General features: G+C 42.8%; 1 protein-coding gene across 12 annotated transcripts; it reads right to left on the minus strand.

Moving 5' to 3' along the window:
• Nucleotides 1-514: 514 nt before the first annotated feature.
• tle3a (TLE family member 3, transcriptional corepressor a) lies at nt 515-18,764 on the minus strand. Of its 12 annotated transcripts, none has more exons than XM_037978297.1 (22): nt 18,296-18,764; nt 17,543-17,719; nt 16,917-17,017; nt 16,675-16,738; nt 15,321-15,365; nt 11,166-11,228; nt 10,876-10,950; nt 9,300-9,326; nt 7,523-7,724; nt 7,128-7,135; nt 5,583-5,705; nt 5,170-5,220; nt 4,938-5,090; nt 4,335-4,467; nt 4,059-4,234; nt 3,875-3,948; nt 3,524-3,773; nt 2,983-3,230; nt 2,707-2,854; nt 2,449-2,599; nt 2,168-2,244; nt 515-1,872 (listed from the first exon to the last, which is right to left on the minus strand). In XM_037978297.1, the coding sequence occupies exons 2-22, from the start codon at nt 17,564-17,566 to the stop codon at nt 1,765-1,767; spliced, it is 2,301 nt and encodes a 766-aa protein (XP_037834225.1). In that variant the 5' UTR covers nt 17,567-17,719; nt 18,296-18,764; the 3' UTR covers nt 515-1,764. The 12 variants fall into 12 exon arrangements, with proteins under 12 accessions (XP_037834225.1, XP_017261529.1, XP_037834224.1 ...); XM_017406040.3 differs by having other exon boundaries at nt 7,523-7,727; XM_037978296.1 differs by having other exon boundaries at nt 9,300-9,329.
• Nucleotides 18,765-24,778: the final 6,014 nt, after the last annotated feature.

A 24,778-nucleotide genomic window follows, 5' to 3' on the forward strand; every position in this document is an offset into this window, starting at 1 on the left:
TGCTGATGCACTTCCATTCACTGTCAAGGAGAGCCTGTGAATAATACTGTGTGTACTGTAAAAGCGGACTCGGGTAAGGGAGAACCCTTGCTACAGTAACAACATTCAAGGAAACGAGAACTTTAAGGACACATTTGTGGTTTCCAGAACAGAAGCGGAGCCAAGAGATCATCAGTGAGTCAGTGTACACAGTTGATTTTCATGTCACTTTAAACATGAAGCCTGTAATACTTTATCCTACTTAAAAAGACTGACATGTAGGAAAATTAAATACATAAAAATGTTCAAATGAATAAACAAAATATAAATGCTAGGTATTTTTGTTTAATTTAAACAAATCCAGATTAGCATTTTCCCCCATTTCCAGGCTCAACACTTATTCTGATGGTATTTTTGTTTTTTAGTTAAATATGTCAGTGGTATCTACTGTATAGTCTAGCCTACCTCTCTTAATGCTACAAAATATAATCATCTATTCTTTAAATCCTAATTTAGCAGCAATGCAACAATCAAGTCAAGATTATTTTTATATAAAAACAATTTATTGATTTATCAACAACTGTCTACTGTACAGACCTTATGGGTGTTGAAGTGTTTGCTACACAGTAAATTTGTGTTTATGCAGAGGCCTTTTCTATCTGAGAGGACTGAAGTGGAATATTATAAAATACTGAAGAAAGCAAACAGTATATCCAGAATGCCAGATGTGGAAATGGCTTTGCCTTGTCACCTATATGTGTAACCAATTAAGTCTTGAATATCAGTCACAGGCCGTCAAAATGAGAAAGGCAATAATTAACGTGTACAAACTGATGACTTTGCTGAGTGGAGTGGTGATTTTTCTTACAACAGTAAAGTCAACAGACTGAGCTCAAATCACTGCTGCATATTTTTTGTAAAAACCATCAGTCCTCCAGTTGTTAGTTATCCATTTCGATCATGAAAGCAGTCGGTCTTCAGTTGACAGATCTTTATTTAAAAGTTGAACTTCTTTGAGCAGGGTCAATGTTATTGAAACTATGAATTTCTCCTTCTTCCAGTTTGAAAAAGGGCATTTTCCAGAGTTCTCTACTGCTAGAATCCAGGGGACAAAAGACTGTTTTATACCAAATAGCAAAATAAAAAAAGCTGTTGTCAGGGAAAAAAATAATCCAAATTGGATTACCGAAAAGGTTGTTCTCGACAACAAACATGAGGGAAAAAAATGCCGAGGAGGGGGAAAAAATGAAATAGAATATCCTCTTACAAAGTCCTAATCTAATTTCCATCCCCGAAGGGGACAGAAAATCATAGACAGAACAAGAAAGAACCATCACAAGCGAAATTGGACACCAAAATATAAATCTATAAAAGGCCATTTATTACTCCATTATGTACACTTTTCACAGGACCTCCAAGGAAAAGCTCCAAAGCGAAGCGCCGCTTCTAGTTGCGTCATGGAACTTTATCTCCACAATAAAAAGGATGAAAAAAATATCCAACAAACAGAAAAAAACAGCAACTTTTTTTTTCTTAGTGCCTTCAGAAACTGCACTTGCTGTACAAGTGTTGTATCAATGATGGAGGGCAGAGGTGAATGACACAAAATCCAGGGCCAAAACCGCACCACCATCCTTTCCAGTCTGGCACTGCCAAACTTCCTGCCCTCCACCTTGGGCCGCAGGCAGAATCCAGAATCCATGCCGACTGTGTGAGGGGAGATGGATGGAGGAAGAGTTTACTGTTCCTGAGCATCACCATGCTCCGAATCCAAAGCAGTCTGTTCTAGTAAATCACTTCATAAACAGTGGCCTTCTTGTCTCCAGAGCCTGTTACGATGTACTTGTCGTCTGTTGAAATGTCACAGCTCAGGACAGATGAGGATTCCTTGGACTGTTTAGGGAAAAGAAGACAAAAAACACTTTAGTCTTGGAGCCAGTTACAACACTCAAATCCATTTAGTGTTAAATGAGGACAATTAGCTGACTATAGAGGAAGATGAGATTGCAGTCGCATCAAGTTTTTGGCCTGACAGCCCTCAAAAAGACTTCTTTGTCAGGTCAATATCTCAGTTTCAGTTTTCACTGATAGGATAGTGCTATGAGACGGCGGTCACTGTGTCCTTCCTCTCAGAGACAGCTGTGCATACTTTTCCCTGGCTGCAGACAGACTGTATCGATCTGCATACCTGGAATATGCTGGCGCCATAAGGAGTCCTCCAAGCATTCAACAGATTGTCCTTCCCAGTGCTTACAAACCATTTACCTGAAAATAAAACACAAGTGCAGTTAAGATACCTTGAACTAAGAAATGTTCAAAAAAACCCTTTGTATAAAAAGTTATCACATCTTTAACTATGAATGCATAATAGACAATTCAAAAACTTTTTAGCACTAAACATATACTGACTTTTTAACTGTTTAAAAGACATTGTTTTGTGTTATTTCTCTAATGTGTGTATATTCATACCACAGTAGGCAAATTTGAGGGAGAGAACACAGCTCTCATGCAAGTGGAGCTGATACTTGTCAGGCTTTGAATGGTGGAGCACCTCCACGTTACTGCTCTCCATACCCACAGCGAGCCACTCTCCAGTCGGACAGTAGCCCAAAGAAAAGATCTGAGGACGGGACAGAGCTGTAATTACTGGCAGTTCAGGAGCTAAAGAAAAACAACTGTTCATGATGTGTGAAGGTTTGTAGGTTGTGAATTTCCTCTGGGATGTACCTGTGAAGTGAAATCATGCTGCTGCAGCTGTCGACCCTCCCTCAGATCCCAAGAGCGAACGGTGTTATCGAGACCGCCTGTCCACAGCTTAGTGCCATCATGGGAAATGTCAATACAGCTAGCACCATCTGTATGACCCTGGAACTGCCTGCAATCAAAGTAAGAAGGCACACAAACATTTATTGACATGCTCTTTAAAAACGACTTGCACATAAGCAGTTCTGTTAAGGGGCCAAAGCCCACACACTGGGAGTAATTTTATGTCCCCCCCCGTACCTGACAAGAGTCTGGTTGTGCAGGTCCCAAACGGCAATGTTTCCATCACTACAGCACGAGAAACAGACTTTGGCATCGGGGCTGATAGCCAAGGCGTAGCATGCCGGGGCCGAGGAGGTGAGCTCAGCCTTGATGCGGGGCGTCTGCGAGGCCAGATCCCAGATGGTCAATGTGCTGGCCTCACCTCCAACAATCAATGTGCGACCATCAGGCAGCAACTTACAGGATCGGATGTAGTTATCCCTGTTCTGTTGCACAGAGGACAAAGCCAAATCAATACATGTTCAGGGCAGTGAAGGAAGAGGGAGAATTAGGAACAAATCTTGAGAAAACAGGATGAAAATGGTGGCCTCGTAATAAAACAGCCCAAGGGTATTCTCACACCTAATCTGGACTGAGCTGACAAGTTTATAGGTTGTTCAATTTACACAATTATTTCATGCCGTTCACATTTTCAAAACGCTATAAATTACAAAAAAAAAAAAAGAGAATTTGCAAAATGTCACCAATGAGCAAAATGTGAATTAGCAGAGGGCCCTACCAGACAGTCCAGTTGGGACACGGGGCTCTTGCTGCCGGGTTGGCTGATATCCCAGATTTTGACACAGCCTTTGCCACCAGTGTAGACGTGACGTGTGGGGTTGCTAATGGTAACAGCACACACCACCTCACCGTGGCTGAGAGTGTTGATCTGACGGGCATGTCGAGGGATACCGGGGCCAATGAGGGCGTCGGGTGGGAAGGGCACAGGCTGCATCTGGCCATCTGCACTGACATGGAAAGAGTAAGCTCTGCAGGAAGAGGGGGGTGGGGGGAGAGAGAAGAAAATGTATGTGTTATTGTTGCTGAATTTAAAAATGGATGAATGTAACGCCATTGGCGAAAAACTTACGGTTTGCCTCCAGAAATAGATGTGAGGCTGGCTGGAAGGCCTGGGGCTCTCATATGGGAGTGAGGATCAAAACCCTGGAAAACAACAAGATTTGATCAATTTTTGACCTATGACCTTTAAAAAAAAATCTCACAAACTATGTGCATTTCTTTTAGATTAAGCTAAGTACAGCAGAAGTTGTTACCATGGGGGAGCGTCCATAAGCTGCAGCCGCTGCAGCACTCATCTGAGGGGAGATGTGAAGACCAGCATACACCCCAGGATTTGTCAGGCCTCCATTCATTTCATGGTGGCCCATCATGGCAAAGGGGGAGGGATAGGAGCCCGCAATGGACAGAGGGGTACGCAAAGCTGGCGCTGCTACAGACAAAACCAGGAGATGGATTTGTTTTTGACATAGCAGTACTTTGGAGAAAAATGGTAAAAGATTATCTCAGAAGGGACACAGAATGGTACTAACCGAGAGCTTCCATGCCTGGTGGTTTGCCCAGGATGGGTCTGAGCCCAGGAGTGGAGCTGGTGCCAGGGGTGGGAGCATCGTTACGTGGGGTGGGGGTGTTGGATTTGAGACCAGGCGTGGAGGATTTGTCATTCTGTCAAGGGAACAAGAAAGCAAGCACATTCACAATCCTAGAAGCCAGGCACTGTGTAGACTGACAATTTGAGAGCAAGCTGAACCTAATCCAATCTAATTCTGACAACCCTCATAGTCTTGCAGAGCCATAAACTGCTATTTATTCTAAAACCTATTATGGTCACAATGGAGATGGGGCCGTTTTCATCCCTTTACTGCTTTAGCTTTAATCTTTCGGTGAGGCAGAGGCAAAAATCCTGGAATACTTAAATACATTGAGCTATTAATGGAGAAGACCTGACTGATCCTGATGTGGGACAATATTATCCCTGACATTTTAGTCATGCACTTAAAGCACGGGCAGCCATTCCTAATCCACAGTAGAAAACGTTCTAAATGTATTTGCACATATCCCTTTGCTCTCTTTCTGCAATTTGATTATAAAACTCTCTCTGTCCTAGTTTGTCTGCAATTCTCTCGCTGTCTTACATGACTGAGCTCCTTGGCCTTGGAGGATGGCGTGCTTCCAGATGATGCCACTGACGCAGGGCTGTTTGGTGTGTCCTTTTTGGGTGGGCGTGGCTTATCAATGCCATTTTCAGGTGGTGAATGGGCAGGGCTTGCCCGTGGAGTGGCAGGATCCTGGTGAAAAAAAAAAGGCAAATGTTTATGTAATGGCCACATAATACGCCATTTGAAAATCATGTGCTTTACTGCTCACCTCATTAGATACATCTACCACTAAGTCATCACTCTTCTCTCCATCACTGTCCTGCAAAGATAATTAGAAAAATCTGTCACCTATAAGCAGATACACTTCAGATACGCATCTGGCCTCACAGTGGGGGGGCCTTTGTAGCTCTGTGAGATTTTTCTTGCTGAGATTTGGATAAGCTTGAAGCCAGAAGCAGCAACTTCCTGGATTCTTGTTGTCAGTGTGAGGTTGCCAGGCAACCAACAAAGACTCCAGGAAGTCAGTGTTCCCTGCCAAAATCTTTTCTCTACATAAGCAAGAATTTAAAATGCACCAATTTTACTCCACCCTTGTGTTTTGAATAGGCAATATAACAGGTCAAATAGCTGCCAGATAAATAACATGTTCCATCATGTTGGGTTCTTCTTTTAATGACTTACATATCTGCTCATGCTGTCCTTCTCCTCCACTTTGCGCTTTTTAGACTCCAGACTGTAGTCTGAAGAACTGCGATGCTTCTCACTGGCTGTTCGTAAGCTTTCTGACGGCGATATCGAGTTATTCTGCAAATAGAAAACCAAAACATCTCTTATTACCACTTTGTCTCTACTTGCAAAAGAAACCAACAAATTACTCATCCATTATAAACTTACAGAGAACACACTGAGCCAACCCAAACACTAAAAATACCTTATTCATTTTTAAAAAATAAAAAAACTAAGGAACCTGTGAGCCAGCTCCACACAGTACCATGACACCAACCAAACCCAGTCTTACACACAAGCCTGTGCCTGACCACACAACAGAATGGGCTGTTATCTGAATTGAAAGCACCCCCCTCATAACTGGACAACAAACAGCCTCACAGGGACATGAGCAGTGTGTTGTGACTGAACAGAAGGCCTTTTCTCCAGAGTCATTTGGGCTAAGCATGAGAGAGAAAGAGGGGGAGAGGGACACAGAGAGAAACTATATGCTGTGGGTTCTGGGCGTTGAATGCAGCAGCACACTTGGGCACCATGTCAGCTCAGGCTTTGAGCTCTGATAAAGAAAGAGAATCTATATCCTGCCAGTGGGCACGGCGGAGTGGGACTGGCTGGTGCTTCTTCATGGAACCTGCCTACACAAGCTGGGACAGCTCACTCCAAACGCCAACAGAAGGGAAGGCACTGGGCAGATGTCCAAAAGCTTTCTCTGGAGTTTGCCATTTGCCTGCAAACTGCCAAGTTGTCCCGAATCTCTCCGTCCCTCAACAGAGGACCAAAGCAACCATATGGACAAAAACAAGAGGAGAGAACAATGGCGGATGGACTAGAAGCCTGGGCAAAGGGCCACTGTCTGCATAATGGCTGACCTTTAAAGAGATGCTTAGCGTGACTCATTAACCAAAGTCACCACTCTACTATCAGATGACCTGGGACAAGAGGAGAGAAACAAAACGGGCCTGCTAATCGCCCCAGGAGTTCCCATTTCTTCAGACATGACTGCACCCATTCAACCGGTCCCAGCCTACAGAAACACAATCTCACAGGCTCATCACTAGTCAGCCGACATCCCAGCATTTAAAATAAAACATTTCAGCAGACAGTGTGGAAAGAAAGACAACAAAACTCTCCATTTGTGAGTATAAATATTCATCCCATACCAAAGAGAAGAAAGAGAGCTGGTAAACAAGAGAGACAGAAAAGAGGAGATCAAATAAGTCCTTTAGGATGGGGGGTGGGGGGGGGTTCACGTCCTCCTTTAATTCTGATATATTTACAAAGCTTTTAATCTCTCCAGCATGATAGCTGTCATTTCCCTTCTGGATTAAACCCAGAATTTATTTTCCAAACCTCATTTCCCATTAATCATTTTATTGAACACAGATTACAACAACATATAAAATCAGCAATGACCCGCAGTGAGTATAACAATGCAATGATTTGAACAACTGACAATCACAGGGGCTTGGGAAAACAAAATCTGTGGTTCTGGAAACTCACCGTACTTTCTGTATCAGTGACATCGAGATGACAGAAGAGGTGATGAAGGAACCAAGAGAGCAAAGAGAAAAACATGTCAGTTAGTACAAAGTAACAAACACTTCTAGCTGAACATGTGTGAGTCAGCTTCAGGGCACAAGGCTCCTCTTATCAACATGTATTGGAGCTGCTGAATAAGTTATGTAGTCATGGACTGGGAATGCACCAGCTCATTATCCAGACAGAATGTGAACAGACAGGATGTGCTCCTCACCCTACAATTCTGTTCTACAGAGTGAGAAGCACTTCACACTTAATTGGTTTGACTCTGTTTAACATTGTTTCCATCGAGGTCAAATGAATAAACTTCTATATAATAAACTTTACAATGTGTCCAGTTGAACAAACGTCTTTACCTCTGTGTTCGAGATCATGGTGGTTCTTCTCGTCCTTCACTGGGAGGTGAGCTTGGCTGCCCAGAGCCCCAAGCGCCAGCAGGCCTGACCCAGAACCTGTCACAGGGGGGAGGCCGGGTGGCTGTAGACCCGAGGGGTGGGGTGGCAGCTGAACTGGAGGCCCGTGAGCAGCATGAGAGAGGTGCTGTGCCTGGAGCTGCTGCTGCTGCAAGTCAATGGAGAGACAAACGAACAAACACCAAGTGGGTTGAAGGGAAACGCCAAGAAGAAACTTTTACTCATCAGGCTGATCAGGTTACATAAATTCACACACATCTATTACTGCCAGAGTGGCATACACCCTGTTCGGTGCATAGTCAAGGTATTAATAATGCTCTACTCAACACACCCAGTGCATAATACAAGAAATTTAGATATTCAATCACACAGTTAACGAGAGGCAATAATGTAAAAATAAATACTTTTCAACAAAGTTATGTTTGATTTAACCATGGCTTAGCACAGCCAATATCCTTTCACTCCTGCTAAACTGGCAAAATCTCATATTGCAGTGTCACAGCACTCCTGTACCATCATTGAGTTGAGCAATCATCTGAAAGAACATTAAGCTGTCAGCCTCAGGGTAAAACAACTACCTGCTTTTTAAAACACTTCAAAAGACACAACATTGTCTGTTTACCGCTCTCACATGCACATTCTTGGATTGACAGCACATAAATCACCCACACACCCAAACTTTAAGAGACTGAGGGAACTCTTAAGTGCCAGAAGCTGGCACTCCTTCCCTCAGTCTCTGAGTGTGCGTCTGAAAAAGGCAGCCCTGGGAGCCAAGAGCTGGGGTCCCACGCTGGCACTCAGTCAAGCCTCCAATATTCACCATCAATATTTGAAAGACACAGGGAAATAAATGGGAGTTAAAAGGCACTCAGCATGGAAGTAAGCAGTTTAAAGCAAGGTTAAATAATACTTAGCTGAGACACCAATAAAAACATCAGCAATTTATTATCCCATCTATGAGCCAGCTGAGTAATTCAGCTGTTTTTACAGCACACACTCGTTCTCTTTTACATGACAAAACTTTAATCAGGGGCCATTTATGGCCATTTCACGAATATTAGGAATTTGGTAATGACTATGTGATGGAATTACATGTAGAACAAAATGGTGGATAAACTCAGTAGGCTCAAAAGGCAGGAATACAAAAAGCACTTAGCTCTGTTTTGAAAAATATCAGGTGGACTTTGTCTTACTTCATTCTTTCCTTTCTCTGGAATTAAGGTGGACTAAATTGGAAAACGGTAAAAACGAGAGAGCCAAAGAGTGTGCTATAATATTGTGTCCATGAGGGAAATTAAGGAGCCAGTTCATTGGCAGGGGGGAGACATCCTTGCTCATTGTGTTTAATGAGGCTCTGATGGGTAATAAGCATGGCTGATCAGCAAGAGCCCTCATTAAAGGGCCATAAATGAAGACAATAATAAATAAATAAAGGAGTCTGGCCCATTTCTTCTAATTTAATAATCCAAGATAAAGACCTACTCTTTGCCTTTTTTTACCCTCACACCGAGTGTAGCAACAATAAAAACTGCACAGGCAAACTGAGCAGCTGTATTTTAGCTTGTCTCAGGTGTGCTAACAAAGTAGCTATGGTAAAAGGCACACCACTCGGGCACAGTTAGTGCCATGCAACATGCGCAAGCCCTTCAAGCCCAGATATGTGAACACACCAAGTCTGTTAAAAAAAAAAAAGAGGCAAATATAAATGGATTTCACTGACCATGAGAGCAGGATAGGCAGCTTGCTGCTGCTGAAAAGGAGGACAGAGTGGTCAAGGCCAGAGCTACTACAGATGTTTTCTCTCCAATCTCAAAATACTACACAGCACTTAATGGCCATAGAGGCTAAAATAAATGTTCAAACGGTGGGAGAAAATCCAGGTGGCTGATCGTATGCAGAAGGGTGAGCCTTTTACTGTTGACTTGAATATTTTGTGCATTTTCGAATCAAACAGGAGGCACCAGCAGTCAGATTTCTCTCAGAGCGAGCAGCTGCCCTAGTTGCATTCTATTAATGGCCCACAGCTCCATCAATAAGACATGCAGCTGGTTCCTGGATGCTGCCTGTCTGCCTGGCATGCTCTTTCACCCCACCTTACGTTACAATATACATGAAGATTCTGGCATGCCTACAGAGCGTCTCCCTAATAAATAATTGATGGGAAAGTATTCGTAAAACATACAGGAGGTACATTTTCACCTCCCCTGACACGACTAGCCGGTGCATCTTGGGTTGAGGCCTTGCTGTTTCATTTAACAACCCTGCTTCAACACAGAGTGATATACTAAAAACATGGAAAAGGTCAAAACATGTTTCAGGTCAACTTTTAAATAAGACGGCTTTGAATTATAGACCAGCACAGAAAGAATCACAGCTGCAAATTTGAAAGCACAGCAAAATTACAGTAGAATATGCATCATATGTCCTAAATAAGAAAGCCAGACAGGATGGAGCTTCAAATCAAATATGACTATTCTTAGGCAGAACTGCTGCTTGTTTGTTTTTTTTTTTACCAAAAAAGTAAAACACCAACTTTCCATAATCTCAAGATGCTCAGGCATATTTAAGAGAGCAAAAGACATCAACTGAATTCCCATATCCAGTCTTTGAGTCAGCTTTTTGGACCTGCCTCTCACGCATAATAAAGATTCAACTGTTCTAATAAGATCATTGATAGTCTGAGCATTGAAACCAATCATTTCTGCCTCTGCAGGGCAGGATGAGTAGAGCTGATCAATGAGGAACAGATGGTGTTTTGAAGCAGAAAAGGACAGCAAACATTACTGCTCGCTCAGTGCTGTGCTGCGATAGCAGACTGCTGTTGGGATTGTCTCAGCCAGCTTGCAAAGTCGGCTGTGTTCTGCTCAGCTTCAGCCTTTTAACTCCCACAGCTATCCAGGTCAACAGTGAGGGATGAGGCTCCTCGTTAAAACCTTAGCCAATTAAAGCAGTATGAGTCGCGGAGGGGATCTCAAGAGCTCTCAGGCTCACATTTGTAAACGCACAACAAGACAAGGAGGATGCAACTGAAACCACAGCTGCAGAAACAGACCATCTGAGTTACACTCATATATGTAATTAGAGGTCATCATTCAAATCAAATGGGAAAATAAGTTAATATGAACATTAATATCGGTCATTATTTATGCAACACGTTTAGCTCACAAAAAAAAACATGCTGCAATCATGTACTACTGAGAGCATTGTATGTGCAGGTTTGTCCCTACCCAAGTTTTAGTAAAGGAAAAAAAAGGGGGTATACACACGGTGAGAGGCAGATTGGGAAGTCCACGTACCCCGATGATGGCATTCAGCTCTGTCATAGTCACCTGCTTAGCCCTCTCCACTGCCTGAGCAACCTGCTGTTGGTGCTGTGGGAAGAATTTACAAGAAATTATTTTTAAGGTGTGCCCAACTTGCAATTTAATTTTAATAGCACTACAAGGAACCATAAAACGAGAGTAAATGCCCCTCACTTACACACACAATTACTCAAAACTACTTAACCTGATTTAAAAAAGAAATAGTCTCTACAATACAATAAAAACTGTACCACTGTTTGGAGGTCATATTATTAAAAACTTACCTCTTGTGACAGGAAAGGCATAATTTGAGCTAAAATTGCATTGAGTCGTTTGGCGATCTCCGTCTGAAAAAAAAAATTAAAATGTATAAAAATAAGATGAAACAGAGAGTGACTTCACATAACCCCGCCTTTAATGTTTACACCGATTAAGTCAATTACTCCGGCAATCAGAACTGCTTGACTCAACATCCTCTAAACAGCATGATATTGACATTTGAAATATTTAAAACATTAGGAGAGCCCAGGGGGATGGAGCACAGCTGTGCTGAGAGTGCACTCCATGCTAAACGGATATGAGCAGGCAGAGTACTGCTACTGCTTCTCCTGTGTGACGAGAGGATCCTTGCTCGCTCGGCACCTCCTTCCTTTGAACTACAGTGTCCTGCAGTTAACTTCAGCGTTAGACCGCACAACCACAACCCAGGAAGAAAAGCCTTCAACCTGCACTGTTTACTTACATGTGACAGTTTGGACAATCGACATTACAAATCACAGTGAACAAAGAAAACAAACCATAATAACCTTGTGGGAAACAGACCTCAAATCTGTGATCAATAACCATTAAAAGACAGCAAGCGGTCTGTGCTCCAAGTGTTGTTTCCAAAAGTTCTGCTTTTTAGAGTATGAAGCCTGTGCAATTTTTTTTTTTTTTTTACTGCAATCAAGCCCCCTGCCCCACAACGCCCCCCAGCCTCCCATCTATCCTCCATTCTTCTGCTTGTCTACCAACTGCCATGGCAACGGCTGCAGCCCTATCTGGCTGGGGATCATTATGCAAATGGCACCTCTGCTTGACCGTAACAGGCTTTAAAATCATATTACGTGCTCGGAGGCAGGTCATTAAATTGAATTTTCAGCCTGTCAATCACATGAACGGAGCAAATGAATGGTGGATAAAAAGAGCAATGGGAGGAGGGTATGATCCACCCCCCCCCCACAATCCCTTCCTCCTCGTCTTGTAAAAACACAGCCAGCTCGTTCTTTCCCCCTCCACTTGTCGGGAGATGAGACTTTCAGGTTTGAGATCTGCACTGGGAGCAAAAAGAATAACAGGGCCAAAGCTACATCATCTTTGGAATTTATGAGCCGCAGTTCAACCCAGGGCCACTGCGGAACACAAACACATCACAGGGATCTTCTCTGATTTTTCATTTTGGAGCAGCACACACACACACACACACACACACACACATACAATGTACTCTGCAGACCGCCAGCTTATTTATTACACATGGTAGAAATGCCAGGCAGTTTTGGCAGCCAGACATATTACCTCTGAGCAGAGCCAGAGAGATTGGAGAGTAATGACCAACAGAACAAGACCTGCTGACCCAGGCTGCAACACGATTAGCTGCAAAGCTAGGCAAGCCAGCGAGCAGGACAAACAACAAGCTGAAGATGAAATATCAGATGAAACAAAGTGAGGCCTGGGATCAGGGATAAAAATCTCCAACAAATATATGGTAGCATTTACTGCAGAAGGTACAAGAGTCCGTAAAACAACACCGACTTGCTTATTGCCTTCCGATGATAAGGAGAATGAACTGTGATCTCCTTAGATAAGAATTTTATGGGGATAAGTATTATTGCAGTTTTGTAAGTGTTCTAGAAAGAGTCGACACTCAGAAATGGTTGAAAAGCTACCGGTGCCCGTTTAATCCATGTTTGTCGAGATAAGCCGTGTAAATAGTAGTCGAACATTTGACAGGATTTGTAGAAAGGGCCTTGAGCACCCGGTCCATTCCTCTGTAGCTTAGTGTCATGGTGACAGCTGGCTGGGAGAGGTCAGGAGGTGGCAGAGCTGCTGTGCCCTAAACAACTGCCAGTCTCTACTCTCACAACGCAGCATGCAAATACACGGCAGAGGCATTAGCTCAGCTCACCACTGCTGTCAAAATAGATACAGTCCAGTGCTGGGTGGATTTTTTTTTTTCCTTTTTTTCTGTTCTGCTGGCAGATAAAAATGGGGCTGTTGTCACTTTAAGTAGATGACAGCTTGGCCCTTGAGAGGCCAGCTTTGCACCGCTGCTACACAATTACAGGTACTCGGACCTGTGTAGCACCACTTTAAGAGCACTCTCAGGCTGGCTTGTCAATTGTGTGCCGAGAGGTATTTGCCTGTTGTTATCAGCAGTGGGAAAATGGACTCGAAACACTGATGAGCATTAAATACAGAGGAAAAGCAGGGCATTCATCTAGAAACAATACTCGGCTAGTCATATTCAAAGGGTCAGCAATTTGTCCGAACTGACAGCATGGCCGAAGGCCCAACTTTTTGATTAAGTAGAGACTCAGACAAGTACTATCAGCTTGTCTAGGCCAGATAAAGATGTTTCCACTTAACTGAAATGTTGCGCAAAGCCTCAGTCTTTGTTAATTTGAGACAGGTCCAGAGTAAATTTCTAATTGGCATTTGGAGTTATCTGTATTGATCTGAGTAAAGCCAAAAGGCTGTCTAAATAGACACATTACTCTGATTAACCTTGTCAGACACAGCTGTCAAGCTGGCAATCCTAAAACAATAAACTTGTTTGAGCAAAAAACAACAACAACAGGACCTTCTCGGTTATTGCACATCTTAAACACAGCAACTTTCCATTTACATAAGTGGATCTGACAGCCAAAAGGCTTACACCCTGAAATTATGCTGCAGTCCAGTCACTCATGACAGATTGAGGATATGAAAGCATCGGTGGCTGGGAGAGTCACAGTTTCTTCAACCTTGTTTCACTGCACATCTCGACCAATGCAGACAGTCTGTTGGCTCTTCACATTTGCGTTGGCACTGAACATGGAAGATACTTTGCTTCAAGCAAGTGCTTCCTGAAGGTACAAGTCTGTTGCTACTACAGGTAACAGCCAAACCTGACTAACATGTAAGCCCCAAACCCTGTCCAGCTTTGGGAAACAAGCACCATATGATGGTAATTACGAGCTGACGTCACCCAGCAGAAAACTGGCCGTTTGCATCTACTTACTGCCACGGCTGACAAAGTGGTAGTGGGGGAATCAGATACTTCTGCCACATCAGTCCATCTAAGCTATGCCGGTGTGTGCATTCTGAAACCTGAATTATGTCCCTGCTCGGTAATGAAAAAGGCACAGTTAGAGGAATGCGTTTCCTCATGGTGGAATAAATTTCCTGGCAGGAAAATAATATCCCTGCGTGCATCCAATAATCCACCTCAACCCTGCATGTTAACCACTCCCGATCTTCTTCTCCTCCTCCTCCTCCTCCTCCTCCTCTTCTTCCTCTTCCCCCATGTCTGAGCTGTATGCTGGGGAGGGGAGTCGTGGGGGGAACTGTGAGGATGGGGCCCGCACTGTTTGCTCACAAACACGCCGTTCAGCAGGTTAGAGCCCCACTGATGAATTATTCAAGCGCTTCCATCAGCTCTGTTGAGGTTCCTGATAAAAGTCAGGCGCTAAAATGGATCAGTCGATTAACCTGTTTACACAAAGCTGGACTGTTGCCCCTCCTCCCCCAACTCTATTCTGCTCCTTGTCTCCGGCTCCTCTCCTCTCCCCACCCCACCCCCTCCTCCTTCTCTCTTCCCTCTGGTTGGCGATAAGTGCCTGACAGAAGCTATCAAAGGGGCCTGAGGCCTGACAGACATGTGGCAGTGCGACACACAGCCCAGACACTGATGGATCACCCTACCACACCAGTGCTGTCATTAACCGAGCGAGGCAGTCACAGTGGAAGAGACGGACCTAATGTTTTAAAAGCAGCATGTGACGGAATCTAAGGATTACTCATTCATACAGTCTTTACTTTTATTACTATGATTGATCTGTGAAGCAATACAAGATAGGAGACTTTGATGAAGATAGGGGGGCAGTAAATGGCTAAATGACTTTTGCTCTGCTCTTGCAATTACATTTACGCTAAGGAAGAAACACTGACCTATCAGCAATTCTGTCTCTTCTAATCATTAAAGACAGAGCTTGTCAAAGTCTACCTTTAATCTTATATGAAAAAAGAATCAAAGCATTATGACTTGTAAACTTTTAAAAATATGCCAGAGAACAAATGTTTGAATGATGACACACACCTTCATCTGCTGTTACAGAGCTCTTCCTGCCTTTAATTTATCCCTGACATATGGAAATATCAATAAAGCGGAAAACTATGAGGAAGAAGATGGAACATACCTGTTTGTGCATCTCTATGTTCAACCCATAGGACATCTCGTAATACTGAAAAATAAAGCAAAGAAACAACATATTATAGCAAGCATGTGGAAGCTCCATGATTCTGTATTCTCTATACAGCCACAAATCAATGGGATTGATCCCTGCAGTAATCAGATTATCACACGGTTTTGGCCATTAGGATAAAAAAAAACCTTGAAAGGTGATGAACTAAGATCAGACTAGAAAAAGACTTCTTTGAGTAGCCGACAGCGAGCAGCCAATAAATCAATTTTTTTGCTGTTTGTAGAGTAGGCGCAGAGAAGAAAGGGTCAGATGTATTGATCACTATCTTAAGCCCTCAGATCTCCATGATGTCTGTTTACTTAGCGTAACGCGATTGCTCAACACTCTTGATATTTCCAGCCAGGTCAGTATGTCTGGCTGAAATGTAATCCGCGGAGTCCACAATTGGCAGCCGGGGCACAAATGGCTTTCCAGTCAGCGTCTATTTGATGAGGCCAATGCATTATTCAGTCCATTAGCTTCTTCGAAAATTACTCTCAAACAAGAGAGCCATTCTGTCTGAGATCAGAGCCCTACAGCCATAGTGTAACCTGACACCCGGTGCTGGCTGTGGGATACTTCCCTACATGTTTACCTAACCTCCTCCTTGTCAGGCTGACATGTTGTTTTCTAATGAAAATACTAAAAAAAATGTTTAATTTGAGCCTGTATCTATTGGTTTAAATCACCCCTGGTGTGTGTTTACTCGGGACAAGAGAGTACACTTCCCCAGAAAGCTGCTCATTGCGTCATGTCTGGACTCATTTCATGCGTCAGTGGCACACCTATGTTTTTCTTCAAGGCTGCTAAAATAAAAGCTAATAATTAGGGATTATAAAAGTGCAAAAAAAATAAAAAGAAATATATCTAACTGCAGCCTCCTCGTCCTCCATCTTGTTTACAGTGGTGCGCTTTCCCACACACACAGCCCCTGGGCCTCCACCAGCAGCTCACACCTAATTTATGGCTGTGCATATGTCTGAGCGTGGAGTCTCCAAGGAGAATAATCAGATCAGCACACACAGAGGGCAAAGCTGCAGTCAACCCTTGGAGATCAGGGGGCGGGTTATAATGGAGCCCACTGCCTGCCTGTCAGAAAGAGCTCCTCTGTAACGACCAGCTGCATCAACCCCCCCACCACCACCACCACCACCCCCGAGGGCTTTCACAGGCCCGTACCTGACACTCAGCCCGCCCTAACCACCACATAGGTGATCACAATAGCCCTGTGTCACGCCACCCTAACTAGATCTTCAACAAGCCTTGCAATTTGGTGCCATAATTGCTCCTCGTTGTAACGTAATCTTACCATGACATAGTGGCGCTGCATCTCGGTTTTCTCATTGGCCAGTTTGTCATACTCCACCTTGAGACTAAAGCAGAAACATAAAAAAGGTGTCATTTTCAAGCATCAACACCACTTCAGCAACTCATTCACACCTAAACACCCAACAAAAGAATAAGACTGGTATTTTGGCATTCCTGGAATAACCTTTTACCAACCAATATAGCAAATGAAGGCAGGCTCATATTTTTGGAGATAATTATTACCTGTGATACTGGGCTTGCAGGAACTGAAACTCGTCTTTAATTCTGTCACAAGACTCTGCTACAGTAAACTTGAAGCCAGGCTGGCCAGGTTGATGTGGAGCCTAAAAACAAAAAAACAAAAATGAGAATGTTGAAAAAAAAAAAAAGAAAACCTCAACAATCCATTCACCTGTTTGAAAGTTTCATTCATTGTTTTCTGCACTAAGTCCACGAGATGCCGTTGAGTAGAGCCCACATTATAGCTACTAATATCTCCTCTGCAGTAAGACATTACCAAAGCAAAGAGGTGGGTCTCTTACTTCACACCTCCAGCTGCTAATAACACCACATGAATAGGCTTTCACACTGAATATGAATTCTCATTTAGGAAGGGGGGGGGGAGAAAAATATGAATTTAAACCACCACCTGTCCTCACATTCAGCAGAATCGTTTGAGTAAATATCTCCAAGCATGCACACCATCTGTATTCATTTAAGAACATATTCTCATGGAGCATGAAGCGCATTGTAGTAAAGAAAATTGGATGACCTGCGTTAAGGGCGGAAAGTGATTTTGCAGGGGGGCTGTTCTGGAGACAGGAACATACACGCACATCTCTACATTTTAGGATAAAGGAGGCACTTACCGGATGTCGGCCTTGTGGATACATCTTGAAATGTATCCTTTGTTTATTTCTCCAGCGTGCAGGTCCTTTGGCAAAATGGTTGAAATTTGCTCCCAGCCACAGCAGCAGCAGTCTCAGCAGACAGGGGCGGTGAGGGGAGGGTGGGGATGGGGGGGTATAGGAGAGGTCGTGAAAATCCTGTGTTGTAGAGGGGGGGATAGAAGAAATGACGCGATTTAACCTACAGCTGCAAAATACCCAACTTCATGCAGCGGCAACGATCATTCAGAGCACCAAACTGGAACCCACAGTTATTGCAGCATTTTAGCTCGTGTTTAAAAAAACAAAAAACAAAGCAGCACTAACAGCTTTCTTGGTGACCTTTTTCGGTTTGTGGTCAGCGACTTATTATGAGGAGTGTTGGGGGGGGGGGGGGGGAAATCTCAAATCATAATAATTTAAAGTGACGCAGAAACAGCCTAAATTGAAGTCGCCACTCCACCAACCCCCCTCCCCCACTCCCCCCCTCGCCGCTCGGATCAAATTCATCTGTTTATGAGTCCAGGCTTGACTGATGTTCGTCAAAAATGAAGCAGAAGCCCCGAGTCAGAGGACGTCTACAGGCGAGCCACGACCGACAGCAGCTGGCTTCCTCCTACTTTGACTCCCGCACGGAACCATGGAAGCGGCGCGCAGCCGAGCGCACGCCTTTTGTATGTGTAAAAAAAGGGGAAAAGAGCCGAGAAAGCAACCCAACAGTAAATAGGTACATACCCAGACGCGCGCCTTCACCTTCCGTCCGCTCTGTTCCCGAAAGAAAAAAAAATCAAAAATAAATTTAACACAGAAGGCAACGATTCAGGCGTTTAATCCCTCGTAATGTGGACGCAGCATCCTCCAGAACGGACCCAGCCAGACTGGGGGGAGAGAGCTCGGTGCGGTCGGGCTCGATTAAACTACTTTATTCTTCAGCGCTGAACCTCCAAGGAATGTGGCCCTTCTGCGGCTAGTTAATCCCTCCAAAAATAAAAAAATAAAATAAGCGGGGGGTTTTAAAAAAAATACACATATACGCTTCCAAAATCTGTCTTCTGACTCGAAGAGGTTCTTTAAAAGCGTAACATGGCACTCTCCACAATCTCGCGTTTCCCCCAGTTGTCCGGCTTTACCCCCGGTTGCCACACACAGGCAGCAGGGCTGAACTGCCGTGAAAGCGTCTATCTGTCCAATCGCATTATGCTCGGGAGGAATACGGCCACATCTGCCTATCGGAGAGCGACGGCCCCCACGTGGGGTGCAGCGATACATGACATCATCCCGCGGATCCACAAGGCATCAGCCGTCCGTCCCACCGCGTAGCTACGACAACAGCGGCGGACGATGATACCCAAATTTGACGGAGACGGCACGAAAAGCCGCCACATCCTCGCTTCATTAGGGGGTTGCTTTGTTTTTTTTTTTTTGTTTGTTTTCCCCTAGTCAAAATAAAAATAATGATTTGTGTGTGTGTGTGTGTGTGTGTGAGCCCACCAACAGAACCGTGGGAGGGTGGGATGGAGGTGCGCGGTGCAACAAGCACTTTTTTTATCACTATACAAGGAGGGGGAGAAAGATGTAAGAGTTTGTCTGTGGAACACGCGGCTATAAAATTAAAATAAATAAATAAATAAATAAAGTGGGAATCCGAAACACCCGCGTTTTAATTTCCCCACTAACGCACCGTGAAGGGCGCAATAATGACCAATCGATCGTCGACATTTACCCGAGTGAAGCCACGTCTCTAACATAAATTTCGACTTTTAAAGCGTCTCGTGATGGTTGCACAACACATCCGCGCGCCTACCTATCAGCATTTGGGTGATAGTTACACAGCGGGGGGGGAGGGGGGGAGGAGATGATTGCCTTTGTGTGATATGAACATCAGCCATGTCTGAAGCCTTGTTTTGAAGGCTCTCAGCTCTGCTCCCCCCCACGTGGGGGACTCCTCTGCGGCTTTAAGGCCTCTCGTCCAATGGGAGCGCGGCGCACTTACCCGGCGGCTTCCCATTGGTCCGCTGGCGTCGAGCCTGTCATTCACGGCGCCACGTTGTCAATCAATACCACGCGGGGTCAAGCGCTGACAAATGCCTGTGCTCCCCGGTCCTCTGCCTGTGAATAGAGCCTGGAATGGCTGCTTAATTAGCTTCGAATGGCTTTTCTCTCCAGTTCAAACAATCTGTTACCACCACGTGGTAATGAGAGCTTACATTAAACAAAGGAAGAAAGGAAGCATGCAAACAGTTGTAACATTACAACCTGTAGTTTTCCTTTACATATGGGCCTATGTAGCTAAGCAGACAAAAGAATATTGTTTACTTTTATCAGGAAGCCAAATCGATCTGTTCTAACAGTAGACGTGATGTTAATTTTATGTTTTATATGGCACTTTGTTTTTTTTCCAGTAAAAAAAAGCAACCTTTTTGCTCTCTTAATGGATGTAAGAAGGCTTTAGCTATTTTTCAGTTGTGATAATGAGCCCCTGAAATGAAGAAAAACACGTCCATAAAGATGTAGGCTAATTAGGGTTCATTGTATCGTGCCTTTTAATGTTTAACTTCAATTCAAAGCTGATGAATTAGTAAAAGCCAACACACGTGGTGTTCTTTCTCGTGTACAAAATATAATCCTCCACAATGCTGAACTTAATTATAGCCACGTCAGTAAATTTAAACTAATGCCATAAGTCAGGTCTGTATAAAGTTACCTAAGTGCAAAAACAGCCATGTTTCTCAGCGCATAGCACAGGGTTTGGGGAATGCTAAGTTCATTATGTCACGCCAAGGTCTGAGATTGCCCAGCAGTCGTCTTACTTGTCATTCTCGTCAGCCACCTTGAGGATGTGGGATAATTGTGTTATTTCCAAAAGTACGGGGGCAGTCTGTGAGAAATTCAAGCACACACAAGAGCTGGCAGGCTAATCTCAGCCAGGCACCCCCTCATGCTTTTCAATAGAGAGTGCTTGGATTAAAGGCAACAAAAGGCTGGGCCAAACCCCAGGGAGAAGAGGCCCTCCGCCCACTGAGACCCCCACACTGTTTATTTACACGGAAACCCCAGCCTTGGAGAAAAAAAACTCCCACCCTGAGGCATTACACATAGGTCTATTTGCAGAGGTGGCTCTAATTCTTGACAGAGCATGGATTGTCCTCAGTCCTGCCGCTTTGAACTGAGCCGTACTCACTTTTCACATGTAGCCAGAAAGCAAATATTTTGTTTCTTCAACTGAACAATCTGTTTGGGGTCATATTGTTTAAAAGGTAGCAATACTTTACCACTCACATGCAGTATTTTAGTGGAAATTATGGTGAGGGTGCTGATTGAAATCAGGTCACTTGTAATTTACAAATGACCTTTTTTATGCCTGCTCACTTTGCAGCTGGCAAAGCAGAAAAGGAGCTGCTACTGCAAAAGTCAGAGTTTTTTTTATGCAGTAGCTCAACATTTTATAGTTATGGCGTTCTGTTTGCATGAAGATTTGCAGACTTATACCATACGTTCACAAATAAACACACATGCCGTGCATCGCAGCACATCATTCACAGGCAAGGAGCAAAAAAATGTACAAAAACAGGCACACACATTCCATGCAACAAAGGGCCCACAGTATGCGGTGAAAAGATGAATCGCCGTTTTTGTTTTATCAGGATGAGTCATCAGACTGTAATCAATGAAAACAGGATGAGAGTCCTTATCAAAGGACAAAAAAAAAAAAAAGCAGATATGAAGAGTGTTGCAAAACACAAAGAGGCTTTTGGCAGGACACAGCCAATTGATACTCTGAAATTAATATTCCTTGTAATCAACAACCTTCACTGATAAGTACTGACATGAAGAACAATACAGGTGCAACTTTCAGTTCAAAAAGTCACTTCCCTGTGCACATGCTTCAATCTACAGAGCAATTTTATGTCTGAAAACGCTAAAATTAGCAAATATTGTATCGGATGACTATCAAATCATTGATAGGGTCTGTTCTCACGGGAAATTTGCGACATAAAACGTTCCACCAAAACACATAAACAAACCAAACCACAGCTATTTGTTTTACTGTCTATTTGTCATAAAACGAATTGATTTAATTCATAGCACTTTGTTCACACCTATGAACCCACATGGCAGTTTAAAGAAAGGTGGAGGGTAAACAATAAAACTATTAAGCTGTTAACAATGTGTGTTAATCAGGTCATCTCTGTAGCAGCCATGAGGTCCTCAGTTTTCAGCTTAGTCACAAAAATCAAGGATTTTAGCTCTTAGTACAGTTAAAACCTGCAGAAATAATTTACAGAAAAACCTCGGCAATACTCTGTGTTCAGCCTGTTACGTATTTATTGTCTACTGCATGAAGGAGGGGTGATCATATAATTGGGTTCCTTTGTCTGTTAGCAAAATATTCATAAAACACTAGATGGATTATAATGAAAAATTCAAAAGGTAATTATTGGATATGCATGTACAACTGTTAAACCTTTGGAGTCAACTTAATTCAAGATGGCCGCCACAGTTCATCAACCTTGGCCAACACAAAAATGTCTTGTTTATTTTATGTCAATTTTACAGATAAAGAGATCAAATTTAGTGAAGTAGTAGCTGCAGCTGATCCTCAACAAATACTCTGAGCACTAACAGACCTTGTGAGGTCTTTGGAGTCAACCCTTTCATGCTGTTAGCAAAATATCTCACAAACCACTGGATGGATTTTAATGAAACTCTCAGAAACTAATCAAAAGGTGTACATCTACAACTCATTAACTTTTGATGTTAACCTAATTCAAAACAGCCTCCACAGCTAGTCACCCTCAGCAAAAAAAAAAAAAAAAAAAACTCCAAAATACTAAATTTTAGTTCAGTCTCAGTTATACAGAGACTGAGCTAAAATTTAGTGTGGTAGTAGCTGGGAGTCATCCCCATCACACATTTAAAGTACTAACAGATTGCACATAACATTTTTGCTTCAAACTTTGGAAAGCAATGTAAATGCCTACTGTATATGCATTCCATCAAGAAATGCTCATTTTTAATTCATGAAATCAACAGTTGACACATAAACTGTCCTTTCACCTTTGATACTCATGCATATACTGTATATAATATAGTCTTCTTCCTGTGTTGTTATTGTTGTGTCCACTGCACAAAAAAACAGATGGCTGCCAGCTATATTCTTATCCACTTAAATTCAGTCAGCTATTTTCAGCAAAGTGATGCTGGCAGACAGTAGTCCCTCTAAACTTGTTTTTTTAACACGTACTCTTCACACTGTATAATCAAGAATCTGTATTGCAACACTGAACGCTTGCTCAACAGACCCTTAACTCAAACTGCTTATCCATTTTCATAACAAACTACAGATTAGACCTAGTTGCAGGCAGTTTACCTTGTGTATTAAATTACTTCCATCGAAGAATCCGCTTCTGTACGCATTTTATATTTCGGAGGCACCCATTCTGTGAAAATATGACATTAAACTGATCAGAAGATCAAGCTGTATCAGTTAATTGAGAAGACCTTAAGCTACACGCAACAAAGATCTTGTTACTCTAATCCAGTTTGTTAAATGGCTAATGTGATTAAAAAAAATCTTTTGGGCCTAAATTAAGTTTTGGTTCATGATTTCATTCACATGGCATGGGAATGACTTCACATGACTTTCTCAGAAAAAAAAATGTTGTCAGGGTTACAGCTCTTGCAGGAAAAAGTGTTATTTCTGTTTCTATTGAGGTCAGAGAATGTTGAGCGTTATATTCACTCACATCAAACAGAGGTATAGGTAAGGCCAAACCTCATCAGAGTGAAATGTGAAGTACTTTTATAGAGCTGATCAGCTTCATAATGACAATGTGAGCTGTGTAGTAACTCAGAAATCTCTTCGTGAGCCCACAAGCCTCTGTCATGCAGCGTTTCACCACTTCTGCCTCACTGAGAAGCATTTCATATTCCCTGGCACACAGTCCTAGCTCTACTCCTCCATGCCAAATTGACTCCACAAGTGCTCGTATACCTGCTGACTGACACATGCGCACTAAAAATGACTCCTTCACCAGTGGCCAGCATTTCTGCTTGCGCTGGAGGGGTGCTTGATTCCTTTATTAAGCTGAAAAAGAGACACAGAGTGAGTGGATAGGATGGGAAATAAAAAGCTTGACTGGGTAGAGAAGAATAATAGACAGCTGAGGAAGTTATCAGTGCAGGCTATAGGGTGGCTGCTGTCTGATCAGAGAGCTCCTCCAGCTGGAACCTCTGCTCATGAGCTTGGCAGAACCGCGCCCAGCAGTCTGCCAGAATGATGAGGCCTGTAGCGTAATGGACAGGTCCGAACTGCACCATCTATCAAACTTATATCAGGTCTACATCTTTATATCAGTGATAGTGTGATGCAGGAAGAATTCAAAACCTACACTTAAAAATATCACCTACATGATACTATCAGGGCCTATAAAAATACACTTATCTGTGTCTGACATGGTTTTTGCAGGGAAAAAATATACTTAGCATTTTAGTCTCTGTCCACGCTAACATAGAAATTTTACAAAATAACATTGTCTTTTTGCTTTGGCATCTGTCATTCACACACAAACACAACTTTCAAATGTTTTCTTGAGTGAAGATTTCTGAAAACTCAGCCTTTAATGTATCCGTGTGTGTACATGACATACAGATTTGGGAAAAAATAATGGCACCACAGGCAATTTTACAAGTCCAGTAAAATCTAAGTATGTATTCAGCATGCAGCAAACAACACAGGATCTGTTTTTTTTTTCTCCTTTTTTTACCACTATTTCTATGTAGACTTATCTTGACTCTGTCACCATTAAACTTTGGTTGTGGACTGAAAATGATTTTTACTGAAAGTAAATGGTAAATGATGTAATAAAAAAGTTACAGAATGCTCACAGTATTCTGTCTTTAAGAGACTGGACAATTTTACAGCCTATGATTTTAAAATGTTAATTTCAACATTATTGCCACCTATTGGTTTGACATGCGTATGGCAGTGATTTTCTTGTTTTATTTCTTAATAAATACTGTTTTGTTTAGAACAAACACAAGGAATCATGTTCGTTTAAAAATGTATTATTATGTAATAGTATGTAGTCTAGGCTATAGATGAGTAGTTGTGTTTTTAAGAGGTTAAACAATAAGAGAAAAAATAAGAGTTTCAGTTTACTTTGAGTTGTTTAAATGGAGCAAATTTGATTTTGAACAGATAATATTCTGAGTAGT

This window comes from Kryptolebias marmoratus, linkage group LG11, assembly GCF_001649575.2.
Source record: "Kryptolebias marmoratus isolate JLee-2015 linkage group LG11, ASM164957v2, whole genome shotgun sequence".
NCBI lineage: Eukaryota > Metazoa > Chordata > Actinopteri > Cyprinodontiformes > Rivulidae > Kryptolebias > Kryptolebias marmoratus.